The 21584-nt window shown below is 48.0% G+C and overlaps 1 protein-coding gene across 1 annotated transcript; it reads right to left on the reverse strand.

The window, feature by feature from the left end:
- Positions 1 to 16778: 16778 nt before the first annotated feature.
- On the reverse strand, positions 16779 to 18924 carry LOC135275266 (glycosylation-dependent cell adhesion molecule 1-like). The gene is given in 5 exon segments (XM_064376718.1): positions 16779 to 16909; positions 17161 to 17350; positions 17353 to 17372; positions 18152 to 18196; positions 18861 to 18924. Coding segments are annotated over 5 exon segments (450 nt in total).
- Between the last annotated feature and the right edge of the window lie 2660 nt (positions 18925 to 21584).

The following is a 21584-nucleotide window of genomic DNA, read 5'->3' on the forward strand; positions in this document are numbered from 1 at the left end:
CCAGAAGCCAGGCCAGCACTTTCCCCAGTAAACCAGATTTGGTGGCTGCGGCAGGGTAATCGCTGAACCTGAAGCAGGGTCATAGACTAGATGACTTCTTGAGATGCATTTGAACACTATGATTATCAACAATCCGGAAGGCCCAATACCTACCTGGCCTCTAGCTAGCCCCTTCTATCCCCAACCTGCTAAAAGGTTAAATTTATTCTTTTGGCTGAGCGCGGTGGTTCACGCCTGTAATCCCAGCACTTTGGGAGTCTGAGCTGGCTGGATCATGAGGTCAGGAGTTCGAGACCAGCCTGGCTAACATGGTGAAACCCCGTCTCTACGAAAAATAGAAATAATCAGTCAGGCATGGTGGTGGGCGCCTGTAATCCCAGCGACTTGGGAGGCTGAGGTAGGAGAATAGCTTGAACCTGGGAGGCGGAAGCTGCAGAGAGCCTAGATCACACCATTGCACTCCAGCCTGGGAGACGGTGCGAGACTCCATCTCAAAAAAAAAAAATATATTCTTTTAACAAATATTTATTGGCTATTCCTATGTGTCAGATATTATGCTAAGTGCTGGGGACACAGCAGAGCATAAAAGAGACACACTCTGTCCATTGACACATGGCTTATGGCCTAACAGGAGCCAGGGCAGTGGGTGAGTCATGATCAGCCAAAAGTTACAAAATCGGAAGCGCAATGAGCTGCAGGATAAGGGGCATCAGAAAGGAGGTCAGCGTGACCTCCGACTGCAAAGACCCTCTTCTGCCCCTCCACACTAGCTCCTGTCAGCCTGGTGGTTAAACGCCCAGCCTCCGGAGAAGTCTGCCTAAGGTCAAATCCTAGCTCTGCCACCTAGCAGCTTTGTGACTTTGGGCAAGGTGCTTAACCTCTCTGAGCGTCAATGTCCGCACCCTTAAAACTCGATTAATAAAGGTGTCCCTATTATAATAATATATAGTGAGGGTAGGATGAGATACTGTCCGTAACGTGCTGAGCACCTCTTAAACACTTGCTGGTTTCTCCTTTGATTCTTGGAAAAAAAAAAAAAGGGACGAAGAATGGGGATTTCAGTGCTTTCAGAATTTGGAGGAAGTTGTCTACAGAAGCACAGCCCCTGCCTCTTTTCAGCCAGGTCCTGCTTTCCACAGCCTTGTTGGATCAGCTATTCTTGATGTCCAGCTGTGTCCTCATCAGCATGGACAATCACCCTGTTCTGCTAATTAACACCCGCCCGGTTAATGATTAAATCTAATGACTTTGACTTGAGGGTGGGAGGATGGAAAATTCCCCAGCCACAGGACGGGATGAGGGTAGGTTTCCAGGAATGGGAGGGCAAGGGCCCCTAGGGCTCTGGAAGGTGACCGGGGAGCAGATGCCTGCTTTTCTCTTGGGGGTGCTCAGCAGGGGAATGTGTATGGGGGGGTCATTTGAAAGTTACAGCCCAGTCCTCCTTCCCCGGTCCTCCCAGGCTTGGCAAAGGGCACTGGGCCCCAGCCCCAGCCCCAGCCCCAGCCCCAGCCCCAGCCCCAGCCCTAGCCTTGCATCCCTCTTGCCAAGGATTAGCCGTTGCCTGTTGCTGTGCTGGAGCATGGGGCGAGAAGTGTGTCAGTTCCTTAGGACTGCTGTGACACTCTGTGCCTCTTTTGGCTTCTAGCAACTCCGGGTGTTCCTTGGCTTATGGCAGCATGACTCTGATTTCCTGATTTCTGCCTCTTTCTTCACATGGTCTTCTTCCCTCATTTTCTTTCTTTCTTTCTTTTTCTTTTTGAGACAGGGTCTTGCTCTGTGACCCAGGCTAGAGGGCAGTGATGTGATCTGGGCTCTCTGCAATCTCTGCCTCCCTGGTTCACACGATGCTCCCCCATCAGCCTCCCGAGTAGCTGAGACCACAGACGTGCGCCACCATGCCTGTCTACATTTTGTATTTTTAGTAGAGACGGGGTTTCACCATGTTGGTCAGGCTGGTCTTGAACTCCTGACCCCAGATGTCCGCCCACCTCGGCCTCCCAGAGTGCTGGGATGACAGGCGTGAGCCACCTCGCCCGGCCCTTCCTCCCTCTAGTGTTCTGTGTCCTCTCCTCTTCTAACAAGGACACCAGTCATTGGATTTAAGGCCCACCCCAAATCAGTATTATTTCCTCTTGAAATTGTAATTAATTACATTAGCAAAGACCTTATTTCTGTATTCTGAGGTTTTGGGTGGACATGAACTTTTGGGAGACACTATTCCACCTGCTACAGATGGTGACAGTGCCTGATGGGGCAGGGAGATGGTGCGTGCTCTAAGATTAGGATGATGGGGGGTCCTGCCAGAACAGGCACAGGAGGCCAGTGGCCCCCTGTCTCTCTCCCCTCCCCAGGAAGAGAAGGATGTGTTCAGAACCCCTGGTTGGGGTTGGCCTGGTCTCAGGAGGCCTTAAAGAGGAGGCTACTAGTGGTGAAGAGGGGGAAGAGATGGGAGCAGGGGTGTTCTAGGCTGCAGAAAAGAAGGTGGAGAGGAGGACTTGGAAAATCTTGGGTCCCTGTAATTCAGTCCCAGTGGACGGGGAGCCTGTAACCTGTGTGAGGAACCATCACAACTTGTCGTATGATGAGAAAATGAAGTGGGTTTTGTTTACACAGTCCAAGATGCATTTTGGTTTCATGACACTTGTTGTCTCTAGCCTTCCTTTATACTTCATTGGGGGGTGAACCCGGGTAAAGTTTTCTTTGCTTCTGGGTGAAAACCCAGGAAAGCCTCTGAACCTCGCTGCTCACTCTCAGGTGAGGGGTAGTCTCTATTCAGAAATTAGAACGACCAGGCAAATATATTAATCAAAACCTGAAGCCATTTAGTGTCCCTTCTCCAGGATGCTGGGCCTGCTTTAGTTGGAAGCTTGTGTGGAAAAGCAGGGAGCGGCTGGCTCTGCTCTGCTTCTCCGTCACGTTCTCCCTCCTGCTCTGCCCCAAGCCTGGCTCTTCCCTGGCTCTCACTAGATGCTGTTTCAGAGTGAGGTGTGCTGGTGAGCGGTGGGGTGGTGCAGAGCCGACTGGCCAGGGTAGATCAGTTTTGAGATCAGTTCTTGCTCAGCCTCCTCCATCAGTGAGTACCATCCTCAGACTCTGTGTTCTCTGGTGATTATCCTCTCATGGGGGTTTTCCAGGGTCCTCAGGGTTCACCTCACCTGTGTCCCAGGAGTTGAACTCCTTCCTCAGCTGCTGGGATCCTTTTGTTCCTTGAGGTAGCCCTATTGCCCAGGATCCAGGATGGACCCAGGGGAAGGCACCGGTCTCTGTCTCCAGGGGTCCGTAGCTGGTTCTTTCCTGGTTAGGCAAACCCTGTGATAGGCTGTCTCAGCAGCAGCTCTGCCGGAATGCCCACATGCCCTCAGTCCTCTCTCACCTTCTAACTTCTGGGCAGCACTCAGACTCCAGAACACTCTGTTCCCAGTGCTAGGGGCCATATTCTCAGCTCTTGGGGTAACCCGTGCGGGCATCTCACTGGGTTTGCTGTAAGGGGCTAGGCGCCTCTCTCCTTCCTTGGGAGGGAGGGGGTGGGGCTGACAGCACAGTTTTCTCCATACGTTTCCTCCTCACAGACTCCTCCCTCCTGTCTGTACTGTGACCCTCTTTTGTATCCTTGATCTGGCTGAGGGGGTCAGAAACTAGTTTTTAAAATTTTTCATATGATGATTTGGTGCCTCTGTTTGAAATTCCCTTCGTCATATCTTGGTGCCTGGGAATTATACTTTTATATCCTTTTAGAAAAGAAACTGGGTTTAAGACTGCATCAGGAGGGAAGGGTGTCAGGCTCTAAGTCTATACCAGCAGCTTCGCTTCTCTTAGGGAAAGCCAGGCACAAAACAAACGGCCTGGCGGTGGAATGGCCACCAGAGGGCAGCAGATCCTGCTTCAAACCCTGGGTCCCTCCTTGGACTCATGGGTGCTAGATTATTTCATTCAATCTCCAGAGGCCAGGTGCCCCCCAGGTGCTGGGGGTTCAGCTGTCATGGCATTTCAGTCAGTTCCCTGGCATTAGCCCCGCTTCCTGGCTTTCTGAAGTGTAACTACCATTCTTCCTTTTTGAAGTATCAAAAATGAATCAGTCTGTGTCTGATGCTAACTGCCGTGTGCTAAGCACCTGCGTTGCGATGGGTGCAGAGATCAAAGCCATACTCTCTGCCCTGGAGAAGCCCAGCTGGCGAGGGAGACTTGTGAACAGACACTAGGAGCTGCAAAATAGTAACTGGTGTTGTGGAGGCGGAATTAAGGACTTCGGGAGCATTGAGGAAGGGGCAGCCTGAAGGAACTAGAGAAGGCTTTGCAGAAGAGGGAAAATTGGAGTTAGGCTTTTTTTTTTTTTTTTTTAAAGGTTGAGTAGGACTTCAGGGAAGAAGAATGTGAGAATAAGGAGGAAGCAGATTGACAAATTTCTGGTGGACAAGGGAGGTGAAATTAGCAAGGGAGGCGGAGACAGGGTAGCAAAGAGTGGAGGCAAGGGCTGTGTTTGGAGACTGAGGGGAGACTGGGGTCTTGGGGGAACTTTGGGGAGACCCCTTAGCGGAAGAAGAGCTTCCTTTTCCTTTCCCAGTTTCCAGGAAGAGGGTCTGAGGCTCTAAATCCTCTCCAGGATTTTATTGAACTGAGAGGTTATTGGAGGAAATGGAGGAGGATGGGAGCCCTGAACTCTTCAGAGAAGAAACACTTGAAGGATCTGATGTTGTTTAGCTGGGAGAAAAGAAGATTCGATGTTGTCTAGCTGGGTAGGTGAGCTTGGCGTAAGAGAGTGAGTGAGAGCATGGGCTTTGAGTGGAATCAGTCCGGCCTTGGAACAAATCCTGACTCTTCCAACACTCCAGTGACCCTGGGCTCATTGCTTTGCTTCTCTGATCTCATTTCTTTATCTAAGAAATAGGAATAATAATACAAGTATTGAATGGGATAATATACACAAAACTCTTAGCACAGTTCCTGGTTAGTTCTCATTAAGTGGTATTATTTATTATTAGAATTGCCTTTAAATGTTTTAAAGGTTGTCATGTGGAAGTAAGAACCAACTTACCTGTGCTGCTCCACCAGGCTGAACAAGTTAGAGGGAGATGGATTCGACTGGCGGGGAGGCAGAATGCCCACGTGAGCCCCTAGAGCCTGGAGGGAGCTGCCTTATGGAGAAGGAGATCTCTGCTGATGAAGGCATCCAAGTAGAAGCTGTCCAGGGGCTCTTTCCAAATCAATGCTTTGGGATCCTGGGTTGTTCTGACATTTTGCACCAGTCTATGAGTGAAAGATTCTGTGATTCCACTTAAAGGAAAAGGGCCCCTGGGACAGGAGAGAAGGAGCTGGCAGTAGAGAGAATCAGTGCTTTGCTAGTCTAGGGCCAGATAATCTGAGGCCTCTGCTCTTCTGTCTCCTTGGGTGAGGGAGGACTTGCGATGGGCTCTGTGGAGGCTGTCCTGGCCCTCTTCCTATCTCCCTGTGATGGAACTCCATATTCAGTGCAGGAAGTTTGGGAGTGAGGGGGGACATTCTTTTTTTAAATAAGATCCTTCCCCACCCCCAATAAGAGAAAATCCCTATTTCAGAGTCCCCCTACCTGAACATGTGTTGAGAAGCCCTTTCTGTGATGTAACTTCAGGCTTCCTCACTCCAGGCTTCCTCGGGTGCTGGGTTAGATTCTGTGGGCAGGTGACCTTGTCTTCACCTCTGCAGGAATTCTGTAGTGAAGGGAGGAGAGCAATGGGCTTTTGAGAGGAAGGCTTCTCAGCCCCTCCCAGCATCCTTTTCTTCTAACTCTGGGAAAGGGAGACCCTTGTCTGCTGCCCCTTCCCTGTGCCCATTTCCGTTAGAGGGGAGGGCTTTGCTTCCTTCCTCCCACGAGGGTGGGTGTCAGAGTGAACCCTTCTAGCCTCTCTCTGTTCCTTAATGACTTGCTGTTTTCTAGAAAAAAAAAAAGCAGCTAATTTTACTGATCACTCATTCATTTATTTATTTAATTCATTCATGAATTCAATTCAGATTCATTCATTGAACTTGCTTTGCCCAGTAATTACTGTTCAAGGTACTGGAGAGAAAATGGTGAATAGTAATGAGTGATATGTTCCCAGGTTTCATGGAGCTTACATTTTTGTGAGGTAAAAAGTATATAAACAAGTAAATAAATGTATAAACAAGAAAATTTCAGAGCCTAGGAAATGCACTGAGGGGAATAAACAAGGAGAGGTGACAGAAGTAACTGGGGGAGGGTGGGTGGGGGTGGCCAGGGAAGCTCTCTGCTAAGATGACATTTGCACTAAGACCTGAAGGGTGAAAGGGAGCCAGCTATGCAGACAGCAAGAGGAAGAGGATTCTAAGCAGAGTGATCAAGGGTGAAAATGGGAAAGATGCTGGTGTGTCCGAGGACCGTGAAAGGCACCAGCGCGGTCACACTGCATTGGGCAGGAGAGTGGAATAAGATGAGCTTGGGGGGATATTTGGAAGCCAGACCACACAGGGCCTTGTAGACCCTGGTAAAAAGTTTGGATTTGAAGTGTGATGGGAACCACCTGATAATTTTAAGGAGCAGACATGATCTGATATATACTTTGAAATATCACTTGTCTAGTTCCTGATGGAGCCTGGATTGTAAGGGGTTTCAGTGGAGGCCACCAGGTTACTCAGAAAGCCAAGGTTTTGGTGATAAACAGTGGAAGTGGAAATAGGATAATGGCAGAGAAATGGGGAGGGAGGGGCAAAGTCAGGATATATTTTAGAGACAGAATCTATAGCCTTGTTGCTGAATTGATTGTAGGGATTGAGGGCAAGGCAGAAATCAAGATTGACTCTTAGGTTTTTGGTTTGAGTAATTGAGTTTCTGGTGGTGATATTTAATGAGATGGAAAGATGAGGTGTGAGGTGTATGAAGGCACTGGTTCAGCGGTAGTCACAAGATTGCAATGCCATGGCTTAAACAGAACAGAAGTTAGACAGAGGTAATATGGTGGCCACACAATATTCTGGACCTTCTATCTCATTACCCTTTCTTTTCAATATGTAGCTTCCGTTTAGTGGCATAAGAGGGCTGCTGTAGCTCTCATGTGTTTACTCGTTCCAGCCAGCAGGAAGGACTTAGAAAGGAGAAAGGGAGGACCCACTCTTGCTGTCAAGGGCACCACCCGTAATTTGCCCTTATCATATTTATTCATATCCTCCTGGCCAAAACGTGGTCACATGGCCACATCTGTCTGTAAGGAAGCTTGGGAAACGTAGTCATTAGTTACATGGAAAAAATGGCAGCGTCAGCGAATCGGAGGTCTGGATCAGGTCGAAGAATTGCTCCAACTGGACTTCCACCGCAATGCAGATGGAAGGGCAGGAAGTTGTGGGCAGAGGTGGGACTGTTGAATTTAGGATTTTGGAAGTGGCTGTAGTGAGGCGTAGGCTGAGGTACACAGGTAAGGACTGAGAAGCCGGAGTGTCGGAAGGTCATCGGCATGAACACTGACTGTCCTCAAGAATAAGGACAGGAGCTAGTGGGAAGAAAAGACCAGGTGCTGAGGTTAGGGGCTCTCTCTAAGGAAGGGGGATGGCAGAAGGGGGCAGCATTTGTTCTGAGTGTCAAAGGAGGGGAGATTTTGGAGTAGGAAGGAAGAGGAATCGTTTAGAAGCAGCAATGGAGAACAAGGAGGAATCTCCTTCTTCCTGCCTTCTGGTTCTGAGGCAATTGGTGGCTAAAGGAGAAAGCAGTTTCCATGTGAGAGTGTAATAAAGGTTGTGAGATTCTCAGAAAATCTGAAGCTCTTTTTTTTTTTTTTTTTTTTAAAGGGACAGGTTCTTATTCTTACCCAGGCTGGAGTGCAAGTGGCATGATTGTAGCTCACTACAGCCTTGAATTCCTGGGCTCAAGTGATCCCCCTGCCTCAGCCTCTGAAGCAGCTGGGGCTACTGGCATGCACCACCATGCCCAGCCAATTGTTTTTATTTTAGGGTCTTGCTATGTTGCCCAGTCTTCCCACCTGGGCCTCCCAAAGTGCCAGAATTACAGGCATGAGCCACACACCTGGCTTAAAAATGTTATTTTAGATTAGGCAGTATCAGTTGAAAGATGAGAGAAGAAAGAAAAAAAGGAAGATTAAGCAATAGAGAGAATATTCAAAACAAGACATTGGGAATATCAAGGAATTTACTGTTCACAAATCAGGAGTTCTAGAGGGCAGAGTAAAAGGGTTTGGCAGAGAGAGACTGGGCAGAGAGAATTGGGCTGGATTTGGGGCTGACAGAGCCAAACAGGGTTGGGGTTCTGGGTCACAAATACATCTGGAAGTTTTGGCTTGGCCCTGGCGGTGACTGCGGTCAACAGGGAGACAGGACACGAGGATCTTGGTTGTCCACCTTTCTCCAAGAGGAATCGGGACAAGGAATAGACCTCAGTGCCATGGTTTCAAGGCCTTTGGCGACTGATTCCTGTGGCTTAAGGGGGATGTGAGTGGTGGCTTATCCCATGGGAGCAGGAGATGTGTGGGAGCAGAATAACTAATGGCCCCACAAAGATGTCCACATCTGAAATCACAGAACCTGTGAGTGTGTTAGGTTACATTGGCAATAGAGAATTGAGGTTGCAGATTGAACTGAAGTTGCTAATCAGCTGTTTTTCTTTTCTTTTCTTTTTCTTTTTTTTTTGAGAGGGAATCGCACTCTGTCAAAAGTGCAATGGCATGGTCTTGGCTCACCACAACCTCTGACTCCTGGGTTCAAGTGCTTCTCTGACCTGTCTCCTAAGTAGCTGGGACTACAGGCGCCTGCCACCACACCTGGCTAATTTTTGTATTTTTAGTAGAGATGGGGTTTCACTATGTTGGCCAGGCTGGTCTCGAACTCCTGACCTCACGATCTGTCCACCTCGGCCTCCCAAAATGTTGGGATTACAGGTGTGGGCCACTGTGCCCAGCTTCAGCTGGTCTTACAATAGGGAAATTATCCTAGATTATCTGGGTGGGTGCAGTGTAATCTCAAGCATCCTTAAATGTGGACAAAGGACTCCAAGGAGAGAAGCAGATTGATGGCAGGGTGAGAAGACTTGGCTGGATGGGGCTGGCTTTGAAAATGGAGGAATGGGGCCATGGGCCAAAGACTGTGGACAGCCTCTAGAAGCCGGTAAGGGCAAGGAAATGAATTCTCCCCTAGAGCCTCCAGAAAGGAACGCAGCCCTGCTGACACGCCTTGATTTTAGCCCAGGGAGACCCATCTGGAACTCCTGAACTACAGAATTGTAAGATAATAAATGTGGGTTGTTTTAAGCTGGGAAATTTGTGGTAATTTGTAATTAGAAAATAATACGAGGTGAAAGGCTGTCTTCTGGGTGACTGCTTCTTCCCGCAGGGTGAGATGCTATGACAGCTGGTGAGACAGAACATTTATTACACCATGTTTCACCAGGGGGTTGAGTTAATGCACCAACAGGCATGTTCCTCAGCAACTTTGCCTCTTTCTCTCCTGCCCTTTCTCATGAGCATACACACTTGGACAGGGCTTCCCCTCCCTACCTCTGCCCTGGGGGATGCCTGCTGTTTCTCTCTCTGTTGAGGAGCTCAGGCAGCAGGACAGAGAGAAGGCCCCTTTTGGGTTTGTGTCTTGACTAGCATTCCCCAGCTCGGCCTTGCCAGAGAGGTCAGAGTGCTGTGGGTTTTCTGGTACTTGTCTGGCCGTTAATAAAACTGAAGCTTTGGTCTCCTTTTTGCTCCCTGTTCTCTGGACACCTTCTCCATTGGCCAGACTCAGAGGGGCAGAGGGATGGCATGCTGGTGGCCCTCCCTGGAGCTGTGATGGTGAAGTCAGGATACATTTTAGAGACAGAATCTATAGCCTTGTTGGTGAATTGATTGTGGGGATTGAAGGAAAGGCAGAAATCAAGACTAACTCTTAGGTTTTTGGTTTGAGTAATTGAGTATCTGGTGGTGATATTTAACGAGATGGAAGATGAGGTGGAGAGGTATAGGAAGGCACTGGTTCAGGGGTAGTAACAAGATTGCAATGCCATGGCTTAAACAGAATGGAAGTTAGACAGAGATAATATGGTGGCCTTGGGGGACCCAGATTCCGTGGATTTTAACAGCAAAGGCACTAAAGGTAACTCTGACCTGCAGCTGTGTGGGTGCAGCTGAGGCTGGAATGAGATTTTCCTAATTCCACTTGGGTACAGAGCATAAGGCTGCGAAGCTTTGGCTTCAGATGAGGTGTGCTAATATTTCGTAGGTGATGCAGGGTGGCTGTACCGGTTCTTGATTGTCTACTTTGGTTTTGTTGTTCACTCTTTTCTTAGTTTTCGTTTAACGTTTTTCTCCTGTTCTTTTTTCTCACCCACCGACGCGGGTCCCAGTGTCTGCTTTGTTTTGAACTGCATTTAAGGTGGCAGAAGGACATGGGAGGGATTTTGTTTATGGCCTGATCACAGGCTCCTAAGATTATTTCCTACCACGTAGTCTGAGAGTGGCTTGGAGTTGTACATTTATGAAGCTCCAGCCAGGGTTTCAGATTTCAGAGGCCCACTGTGGGATTAACCACAGAGGTGTGGTCGACTTCATGCAGATAAAAATAACAAGATCCTGCATGTGGAGGAAATGTGGTTGTGGGTGAAAGTGAAGAAAAACTCAATGGAATTACTATAGACTTGAAGAGTACGGGAGAAATGAACAAGTCCTGTGCCAGGAACACTCTTTAGAAATCCTATTTTCCTAAAGAATCAAGGAAATGTGGGGTTCATATAAGATACAAGTCTTGGTCTTATAGTGAGGAAAGTCAGAGAGAAAGGGAAAAGAAAAAAGAGGGTAGTTCTATTGATTGAATTGGGAGAAAAGATGAGATGATTTTCTCGGGAGAAAGTTTGAGTTCGTAGAGCCCATGCTTGAGATACGTTAAAAGAGAAGGGAAATGTCTCCATCCCTAAGTAGTTTCAAGGATGGAACTAGAAAAGAGCAGAATATTTATTTATTTCAAGATCAGGAGGGTGAGTGGGGCCTGGAGAGATTCAACAACGATGCAAAACAGTTCAAGGCCGCTAGAGGGAGCGTGGATCCAGTCACTTGCACAGAGTGAGCGAAGAGGATCAGGCTTAGTGGTGAAATGTTACTAGGTAAGTTTCCAAGAATGCACTTTTTTTTTTTTTTTAAATGGGGGCTTGGGCGCTGTTATCACCCATGCCCTGAGGAAGCATGCCACAGAATTACTGAGAAGATGAAATACACTCTAAAGGGAATTCATGGGTGAAATAAATAGATCTAGTCACATCTGAGAGTCTATGTTTTTCAATAGTTTTTAATTTTTTAATTGACAAATCATAGTTGTATATATTTATGGGGTACAATATGATGTTCTGATATATGTATGCATTGTGGTATGATTGAATCAAGCTTAATTTTCTAAATATACTAAGGTGATAGAAATATCTTAAGCCCCCACTTTGAGAGAAGACGCAGTATTCATGTCCCCACCCTCTGACGGCAAACTTAATGCCAAAATTAGTCACTCCCACTTGTGAAGTCAAGGCTTTCTCTCTTCTTGCCGATACCGCTTAGTTTCTGCCACAGCATGATCCTGCATTAGCCATGGGATTCCTGTACAGCTCGAGTGCCCCATGTGTCTTTTGAGCCATGAGGAGGAGACTGTCATTGAGACACCTTGCCTTCACCTCTTCCATTGCAACTGAACCTTCCCTGGCTAAGCAAGACAATTCCTGCCCCTTGTGCTGCCGTGAGCTGCTCACCGCTAATGACATGAAGGAGGAGCACAGATGCGATGAGGCCCACAGCAGCAGAGGAAGAGCGGCTGGAGCACCTCCGTGGAGCCAGGCACACCTGGGGCACTGCGGCTGAGCACTGGCCCTCCATGACATCTTTCTCCTGCACCTTGAACCTGTGTAAAAGGTTTTTTCTTCCACCATCTACCCCTCCAAAGAAAAAAAACCCTTAAAAACCCCACAAAAAACCATGCGCTAGGGCCTGGGCACATAATTGCTCTGGGGCCTGAGAATGTGCTTATGTTTTTGAGTTTGGTTGGTGTGGAGCTGGTGCATGGTATTTCATGTATCCTAGTTACTCTAACTTTGAAAAGGAGGGACCCGCTGGGTGTGGTGGCTCACACCTGTAATCCCAGCATTTTGAGAGGCCAAGGTGGGTGGATCATGAGGTCAAGAGATCGAGACCATCCTGGCCAACATCGTGAAACCCCGTCTCTACTAAAATATAAAGATTAGCTGGACGTGGTGGTGCGCGTCTGTAGTCCCAGCTACTTTGGAGGCTGAGGCAGGAGAATTGCTTGAACCCGGGAAGTGAGCCGAGATCACACCACTGCACTCCAGCCTGGTGCCTGGGGACACAGCGAGACTCTGTCCCCCCCACCAAAAAAAAAAAAAAAAAGAAAAAGAGGGACCCATGAGCTCCTTGGGGTTGGATTAAGTCAACTTAATAGATGCTGGAGGAACTACTCACATTTCAGGGGGAAAAAGACCAGAATGCAGCCAGTCCCCTGCCTCCAGGCATAGCAGCCTTTCCCCTGATTCTGAGGGAACCCGCTCCATGCTGGTGGCTCTGCATCCTCCTCATCATCTACAGATTTGTGAGGCTTCACCACGATCCTTTCTGTAGTCACAGCTTAGAGCTCTGAGGCAAGGGCTAACCCCAGGCCAAAGAGAGGATGGAGACGCAGGTACCTAACCCTATCTCTACCCTGAGAAGCTAAAGTGATAGGGAGAGTGTGTGTACCCCTCCTTTCCCTTCCAGATCTTATTCTACCAAACAGCTGGAGCAACAAAAATGACAAGAACTACTCCCAGGCCAGGCACAGTGGCTCACACCTGTAATCCCAGCATTTTGGGAGGTCGAGGCAGGCGGATCAATCATGAGGTCAAGAGATCGAGACCATTCTGGCCAACGTGATGAAACCCTGTCTTTACTAAAAATACAAAAGTTAGCCAGGCATGGTGGTACACACCTGTAATTCCAGCTACTCAGGAGGCTAAGGGAGGAGAATCGCTTGAACCCGGGAGGCGGAGGTTGCAGTGAGCTGAGATTGCACCATTGCACTCCAGCCTGGGTGACAGAGTGAGATTCTGTCTAAAACAAAACAAAACGACACAACAAAATAAACAAAAAAAGAAAACAAAACCACTCTCTCCACCCCATCCCAAGAGGTCACAAAGTTTTTCATGTTTGAAGGCCCAGCCAGCACCTGGCAGCTGGGTAGGGGAGACAGAGAAAGATTTTTTGGGAATGGATTTTCTATTTATTTATTTAGAGACATAGTCTCACTCTGCCACCCTGGGCTGTAGGGCAGTGGTGCAATTGTAGCTCACTGCAGCATTGAACTCTTGGGCTCAAGCGACTCTTTTATGTCAGCCTCCCAAGTAGCTGGGACTACATGTGTGCACCGCCACACCCAGCAAATTGTATATATAGATTTTTTAAATAGATGTGGGGGTCTTGCTGTGTTGCTCAGGCTACTCTCAAACTCCTGGCTTCAAGTGATCCTGCCATTTTGGCCTCCTAAACTGTTGGGATTGTAGGTGAGAGCCATCATGCCTGACTGGGAAATGAATTTTCTTTCAGAATGGAGATGCCTAGACAAATGAACATACCTAGATGTCTTTTGAATGAGATTCTGGGCTAAGGATGAGAAGAATAAAACATTGGGCAGGGAGGAATTTTGGACTTTCCTTTTCTTGCATTGAAAGAGAGTATTTCAATTTTGTTCTTTGTTCCTTTTGAAATAAGGAGGATCGCTTGAGCCCATGAAGCAGAGGTTGTAGTGAGCTGAGGTTGTGCCAATGCATTTCAGCCTGGGTGACAGAATGAGACCCTGCCAAAAAGAAAAAAAAAAAAAAATAGAAGAGGATTTGTGTTCAAACTTAGGACATTTTTTTTTTTTTTTTTGCTAATGTTGAATTATTTGATCTTTTGTGCTGCTATATAGTACTTATTTTGTAACCCTCAAGTGAGCTGTACTGAGCAACATGACTGAGCAGACTGGAGAGAGGAAATAGAGTCTAGGGAACAGTACAGTCTTGGGGTTAGTTTATGTCCTATTTGAACTCAATTCAGAGGCTTGGGTACCAACAGTGAACCTGCCGCCCCACCAATTTCAGGAGGAAAGATCTGTGGTGAGAAGCTGTACTTCATTTTTTTTCATCTGAAAATGGAGATAACAAACTTTTTAAGTATTTTGCAAGGGCTAAATGGGTAAATATGTATAAAGCATTTGGCACTAGGGCCTGCCATAGAGTGGGAGTTACTGTATATTAAATCAGTGGGCATATGGTAAGGCCACTTTTTTTTTTTTTGAGACAGAGTCTGCACTCCAGTCTGGAATACAGTGGCAAGATCTCGGCTCACTGCAACCTCTGCCTCCTGGGTTCAAGGAATTCTCTGCCTCAGCCTCCCAAGTAGCTGGGATTACAGGCACACGCCACCACACCCGGCTAATTTTTGTATTTTCAGTAGAGACGGGGTTACACCATGTTGGCCAGGCTGGTCTTGAACTCCTGACCTCATGATCCACCTGCCTTGGCCTCCCAAAGTGCTGGGATTACAGGTGTGAGCCACCATGCCTGATTTGTAAGGCCACTTTTTAAGGCACAAATGGCCAGATATCTGCAGGGTGGAAGACTACTCTGATGCGCTGCTGGTCTTCTCTCCCCCACCCCTCAAATCACAGCTGTGGCTGATCACAGATCTCAGGCTCACCTGTTAAGTCCAAAGGCTTCAGAAGAGAGAAGGCTACTCTGTGCCGGGGGCATTTCTTCCTAACCCCTCCCAACAAGAAGAGCAGGTTGGAGGGAATACTTCCCAGCCTACCTGTCCATTCCTTCCTTCCTCCTCCCTGGGGGAAGAGTACAGACCTTATGGATGGGAGCCTGATAGTGGCTTCTCCAGCCCTGGGCGTCTTGCTGTGTTGCTCAGGCTAATCTCAAACTCCTGGCCTCAAGCGTTCTGTTCATTAGTGAGTCAGTTGGGGTTGGGAATGTGGGCAGAGGCCCTTTAGCCTGAGATTTCCTATCCAGTTTTCACAGAGAGCCCGGCACTGTGGGCTGTAGCACAGCTGTCCAGCCATTAGTAAGATGGATGCTGGATCCCCACTGGGTAATAACTCTCATGTCCTTTTTCTGTATTAGCCTGAACTGGAGGATCAGAAGGATGAATCTGGAGCTTTTTTTTTTTTTTTTTTTTGAGACAGAGTCTTGCTCTGTCACCCAGGCTGTAGTGCAGTGGCATGATCTCGGCTCACTGCAACCTCTGCCTGCTGGGTTTAAGTGATTTTCCTGCCTCAGCTTCCTGAGTAGCTGGCATTACAGGCACATGCCACCACACTCTGCTAATTTTTTTTTTTTTTTGTATTTTTACTAGAGACAGGGTTTCACCATGTTGGTCAGGCTGGTCTTGAACTACTGACCTTGTGATCCACCCGCCTCAGCCTCCCGAAGTGCTGGGATTACAGGAGTGAACCACCACTCCGGGCCAAATCTGGGGCTTCTTAATCTGCAAGACACTTCCATGTTTCTAATATCATCCACTTAGGAAACTTCCCTCCAATTTTTTCCTGAACTCCACAGGGTCCTGTCTTCCCTCCTCTGTCATTTTGAAAAGAATTTTTGCCTTATCTTAAGCTATATCTTGAGAAAGACCGTAATAGAACTTTCAATCTAGCTTGAGAAATGATTTTGGTGGAGTTGTATGTTCTTCTAGTGGGGGGAAGGTGGATAAGCTAGGGAAAGTGGGCATGTGGCAACTTTCTATACTAGGAGAAAGTAAAGGGAGGAAGTAGATTATTTTATCTGTCTCCAGGTCTGAACATATTTCCAGATTTTCCTGAGCCAGGATAGACCAGCTCTGCACTGCAGCAGGTCAGTTGCTCTGCTGATCTTCTGAGTGCATCTTTTTATATGTCTTGGAGGTAGGACACCAGAGATCAGAGATGTTTCCCTTCCTGCCATCCTACCTGCCCTTGAGTGACAGCTTCCCTTCATTTGTAAGACAGAAACTTTCATTTTCCCATGCTCTTCTTTACCCATTGAATCTAATGTGCTGTTACAGTGAGAACTGGCCAGTGGTGGGAGGAGATTGGCACATATTGGGTAGATGGGCCTCGCACATAGTAAGCACATGGGGAGTGTTTGTTGAGTGGGTGAATGGGAGTCATCCACTCTGTGGTGAAGCATAAGTCTTGGCAGATGAGGGTGTAGAGGAAGAGGGTGGAGAGAAGACAAGAGGGTACAGGATGAGACGCTGGGAGCACAGAGTGCAGTCCAAAAAAATGTGCTGAGAAAGGAACAGGGAGCTTGGAGAACTAGGAGAGGGAAGTGTCCTGGAAAGTTAGCAAGGAGAAGTTTCTAGAAGGGGTACTTGTGTCCAGTTCTACAGAAGCAGTCACAGGATTTGCTGATGTTTGTGACTCTTTGGAGTGCAGTTGTGGAGGGTGGGTGGCTGCAGCTGGTAGATTGTAGGGGCATGAGGTGGGCACGGGAGCTGAGGGGTATGGGGCTGCACTGGTGAGGTGGGGGCAGCATGAGGAGGGTCAGGACTTTGTAGGGGATGTTTTGGGATGTGGAGACATGAGCAGGTTTGTAAGCTGAGGAGGATGAGAAGTTTAAACTCAAAGGGATAGGATAGCTTAGAAAGAAGCCCAGTAGAGTTGGGGGCATCCTGCCTCTCTTCCTGAGCCCAGCAAAGCCACCACAGAGCCAGGCTTGGGACACAATGCTTTAATGCACGAATTTGAGGAGCTGAAAGATGGTGTTGGGATGTGGCCTCTCCCACAACCCAGGCTGGGATTCAGGCAACTCATCATTAGGGTCTCATGACATCATTGGCACTAGGGATTAGTTTTTTCAGATAGTTCATGATTCCTTTTGCTGCTTTGTCCAGATTCTTCCCAATTTTATGACCCACTTTGGCAAGTTTTCCCTCTGAGGTGGTTGCTGAGGAGTATTGGGAGGGAAATGTCAAGTTAAGGCTGGTTCCTTTCCACCCTCTCCCCTCCACCACAGCAACAGCCTTTCACAGGGCTGGTGATCAATGCTTCATTCAACTCTCACTTATATTTAGTTCTTGTTCCTTCACAGCTTCCTTTCTCTTTCTAACCCCACCTATTTCCACCCAAGTAGCTCCCGGCCCCTTCCTTTTCCTGCTCAATGCTTTCCCAGAGGTATCCCCCTTCCCTGGCTCATACCAGCCCTGGGAGCCACTTCTATAGTCTCTTCTAATTGGAGCTGAACATTTTCGAAATTGTCCTCTTGGGGTATGGGCTTTTGACTCTTTGCTCTTTTGACAGCTTTCTCTTTGGAAACCAGGTCTTCTTTGGAGATGACAGCCTCCTTAGAAAGGTCCTCATTGGAAACATGGTCCTTTTTGGGGTGGCTGGGCTGGGGGTGACCTGGGCAGCTGGAACCAGGAAGAGATAAAGAGATTGGGGAGTGGAGTGAGAGCACGTGGTGGGAAGCAGCCAGTTATCCTGTGTCATGTCCTTTAACATGTGGAGGCTAGCAGTGTTGAGTCATTGCCTAACTAACATGCAAGTAGGACTGAGGTCCTGTGCCAGAATCCAAATCTATGAGCACCGAAAGGCACATCCCTGATTTTGAATGCCATTGATTAGGAATTCCACTTTTGCCAGCAAATTTACCTTCCCAGTGAAAAGAGATCAACCTCACAAACACAGGTCCCATTGGCTGGTGCATTGGAGGAGTTCAGTAAATACTGGTTCTTTTCATCTGAATTCTGGATATTGCTTGAATCTGCCTTCTTTGGCTTCTCCAAGGTAAACTGGGGGAAGCTAGCCTGCGATTAAACCATGTCTACGGATAATACACAAAGCAGAATCCTGCTATGTTCACGGTTTTTGGGCTGTGGCAGTGGGGAGCCTGGAACCGAGGAGCCACGACAATATCCTCACCTCCATGAACTAAAACCCTTTGCCTGCTAGCACTTGGGTGTGAGGTACAGTCCCCACTCCCATCTCCAATGACTAGCCACAGAAAGTGCTGTTCAAATGGTTCCTGGCCCTCATATCTTGGCCCATTAGTGCAGCAGGAAGGATTAAGGTTCAATACGAGGAGGGCTTATCTTTGCTCCACTTCTTTCCCAGATGGAGAATTCATCATTTACTGGACAATCTTTTACCACCACTGACTTACTCCAAAGGATGCCAGCATGAGACTTACAGGCATCTGAAGGCTGAGTTTCTGAGTGAATTTCATCTTCTGGCTCTGAAAAAGAAGAGGTTAAAGTGTCCAGAGATCTCAAGACAGTTAACAGAGGAGTTTTCCTGTGTACGCCTCCTGCCCCAGCATGCTCAGTCTTCCTTACCCTGCTCTACATTCACCTTAGTATTTCAAACACTCTTTGTAATTTATTTAATATGTTCGTTGCTTGTTACCTTCTCTTAGAATGTAATTTCAATGATGACTGAGTGCCTATTAGTGTATCCAAGTGCCTAGAACTATGTGTCTGGCACAGAGTTAGTGCTCAGTAAGTAGCTATGGCATGAATTGTGTACCTATTGTACAGAGGGAGGCATGGAAGTCCAGAGAAAGGCAGTGACTCTGCCTGGAGTATCCAGCATCACCAGCAGCTGGAATCTAATTTGAATCTCCATTGACCCACAGGACATCCTGATTTGGGTCTGTTTTGGCCCCTCTCGCTCCAGCCCTGGGCTTTCTAGGTTGCAGAATTCCCGGGGTCGTATGCCCTGGTCCCTTACCTCCATACCTAGGTCATTCCAGGTGTGAACTTTTGCTTCTGCAGCTTTCTACCTCTCCACACAGCACATTACAAGGGTTAAGGAAGCCCCTTCCTAGTGCTGAGGTCTCTCTAGCTGACAGCTCAATAACCTTTAGGGGACTGAGGGGTATGGAAGGAGGCCAGACTCACCATCAAGGACGGCAAGAGAGGTGGAAGCTAGGCTGGCCAGCAGCGAGACCGTGAAGAACTTCATGTTGGAGCTGTAGCAGGATCAGTTTGTTCCTGGGGGAGGCTGCTTAGAGTTGTTGAAGAGGCAGCCTGGCTGGGGCTTTATTTATTTTGGGGTAAGGATGGACTCTGGAGAAACTGGTTCAGGACTGGACCTGGGAACATACTAGGTTTCCCCTCCTGAGTTTCCCGTTCTTAACATGTTTTTTTTTGGAAACTGGAGTTTTTGGAAAACGAGTTAACTGGAAAGCGAGGCCCCCAGGCTTTCCCCTCATCTGAACCATGCTGAGGGTTCGTCGGCTCCAGGTTTCATCCCCAGAAGTCTTTGGAATAAGGACCTGGCTGTGAGTTTCCCTCTTTCATGGTACTCATTACCGTGTAATTTTACTTTCATTTGTATGATCATTTTTTTTTTTTTGAGACAGAGTTTCACTATTGTTGCCCAAGCTGGAATGCAATGGCATGATCACAGCTCACCTCAACCTCCACTTCCCAGGTTCAAGCGATTCTCCTGCCCCAGCCTCCCGAGTAGCTGGGATTACAGGCATACGCCACCAAGCCCGGCTAATTTTGTATTTTTGGTAGAGACGGGGTTTCTCTATGTTGGCCAGGCTGGTCTCAAACTCCCAACCTCAGGTGGCCCACCCGCCTCAGCCTCCCAAAGTGCTGAGATTGCAGGCGTGAGCCACCGTGCCCATCCATATGATCATTTAATTAATATCTATCTCCTCCAGAAGAATGAAACTTCCATAATGGCTGGGATTAAATGTTTTGCTTGCCATTGTTTTCCCAGCACCTAGCAGGCATGTGGCACATAGCAGAGTCCAAGGAAATATTAGTGGAGTGACTGAATCAAGGAAGGGCCAGGCTGTCCTCTAGGGCAGTGGTTCCCAACCTTTTTCGCACCAGGGACCAGTTTCATGGAAGACAGTTTTTCCATGGCCAGTGGGAGGATGGGGATAGTTTCAGGATGAAACTGTTCCACCTCGAATCATCAGGCACTAGTTAGATTAGCGTGCAACCTAGATCCCTTGCCTGTGCAGTTCACAATAGGGTTTGCATTCCTCTGAGAATCTAATGCTGCTGCTGATCTGACAAGGGGCAGATCAAGGTGGTAATGCTCACTTGGCTGTTGCTCACCTCCTGCTGTGTGGCCTGGTTCCTAAAGGGCCACAGACCAGTACCAGTCTGTGACCTGGGGGTTGGGAACCTCTGCTCTGGGGTGCAGATAAAATTCCCCATCAGTTCAGGAATGAAGGAGTGAGGCAGTTGTAGAAATTCCGACTATATTCCAGGTAGTATCCTGAGTTTGTTCCCATGGGATATCTCACTTAATTCATGATGGTTTGGGAAGTGTGTGTTATTTATCAAGGAAAAAAACCCCTGATGTTCATAGAGGTGAGGTTACTTGCAGAAGGCCCCATATATGGGTGGATTTGAACCCAGGTCAGTCTAACTCCACATCTGGGGTCTAGTGGCTCTAAAAGCGGACAAAATGGAGTAGTGGGATGCCCAGAGAGGCATCTGAAGAGCAGATGAGGGTTATGCGTAGGGCCTGGGTCTTGGTCATGGGCCCGGGAACCGATCTAGTTGATCATGTGCCCTTCTCCAGCTGGAAGTTTGATGTTCTCTGTGAAACCTCTCCAGGAAGGAGAAGGCTGCTGTACCCTAACACCGAGTCTCTTACTCTCAGCAGGGAGCATGGCTTGCTGGGCATGTGGGTAGGTAAGGTAATGCCTGGAGACCACAGTTGGCTGTGCCAGCCAGAGTGAGGCCTCTGCCCAGGGAGAGCCCCAAGGGGCTGGCAGTTGTCCTCCAATTGTTCCAGTACAGCTCTCTCCTTAGGCAAGGTGGTGCAGCGAAGGAAGTTTGTCTTGCGCTGCCTCCCACCACCTCTTCCTCCCTGACTTCCCCTCACCAGCAACCTCCCCTCCCATAGCCCAGGGCACTTGGGAACAGGATGGGGCAGATGAGGGCATTCACAGTAAGTCTATGAGGGTGGGGTTTCAGCTCCGCAAGCTTATTTTCTCATATCCATAATTCACATATTGAGGCTCTCATCATCTCCAGACTAGGCTCTGTTAGCTTTCCACTGCTCCTCCGGCCTCCAGACTATCTCCATTACAGTCCATTCTTCATGCTAATGCTGGAGGGATCTCACAAGTTCATGCCACTTCTGTACTCAAAAGTCTTTAATGACTATCCATCACCCAGGGGACAAAGACCAAAGTCCTTGGTCCTCCACCTTCACAACCTCACTTCCTACATCTGTGAACTATTCCCTACTCACCGGAGTGTTAAACTTGGGTTCATGACATTCCTCTGTCAGGAAGCTCTTTCCTCTCCATCTGCCCATTATGCTCCCATAGTGTGATCCAGATCAGATGTCATCTCCTCCTTGGAGTGAACACAACCTTCTCACCATCCCTCCTCCCCTGGTTGGTCATTCACCTGTGTGGTTCCACCATGCAGTGTTCCTATCTTTATCTTTTCATTAGTACATTTACATTCCACTACTGTTTATTAAGTGCCTACCACACAGGAAAATTTGGAGATAAAATGACAAACAAAATCACCTGGACCCTGGCCTTAAGCCTGTATTGTCTAGCACTTATCACACTCTATTGTAATGATCTGTTTTGAAATCTATTGCTCTTACTGGTCAGTTACCATTTTGAGGACGGG

The sequence above is a fragment of the Aotus nancymaae genome, unplaced genomic scaffold, assembly GCF_030222135.1.
Source record: "Aotus nancymaae isolate 86718 unplaced genomic scaffold, 86718_ANA_hifiasm-v0.15.2.pri h1tg000016l, whole genome shotgun sequence".
Lineage (NCBI taxonomy): Eukaryota > Metazoa > Chordata > Mammalia > Primates > Aotidae > Aotus > Aotus nancymaae.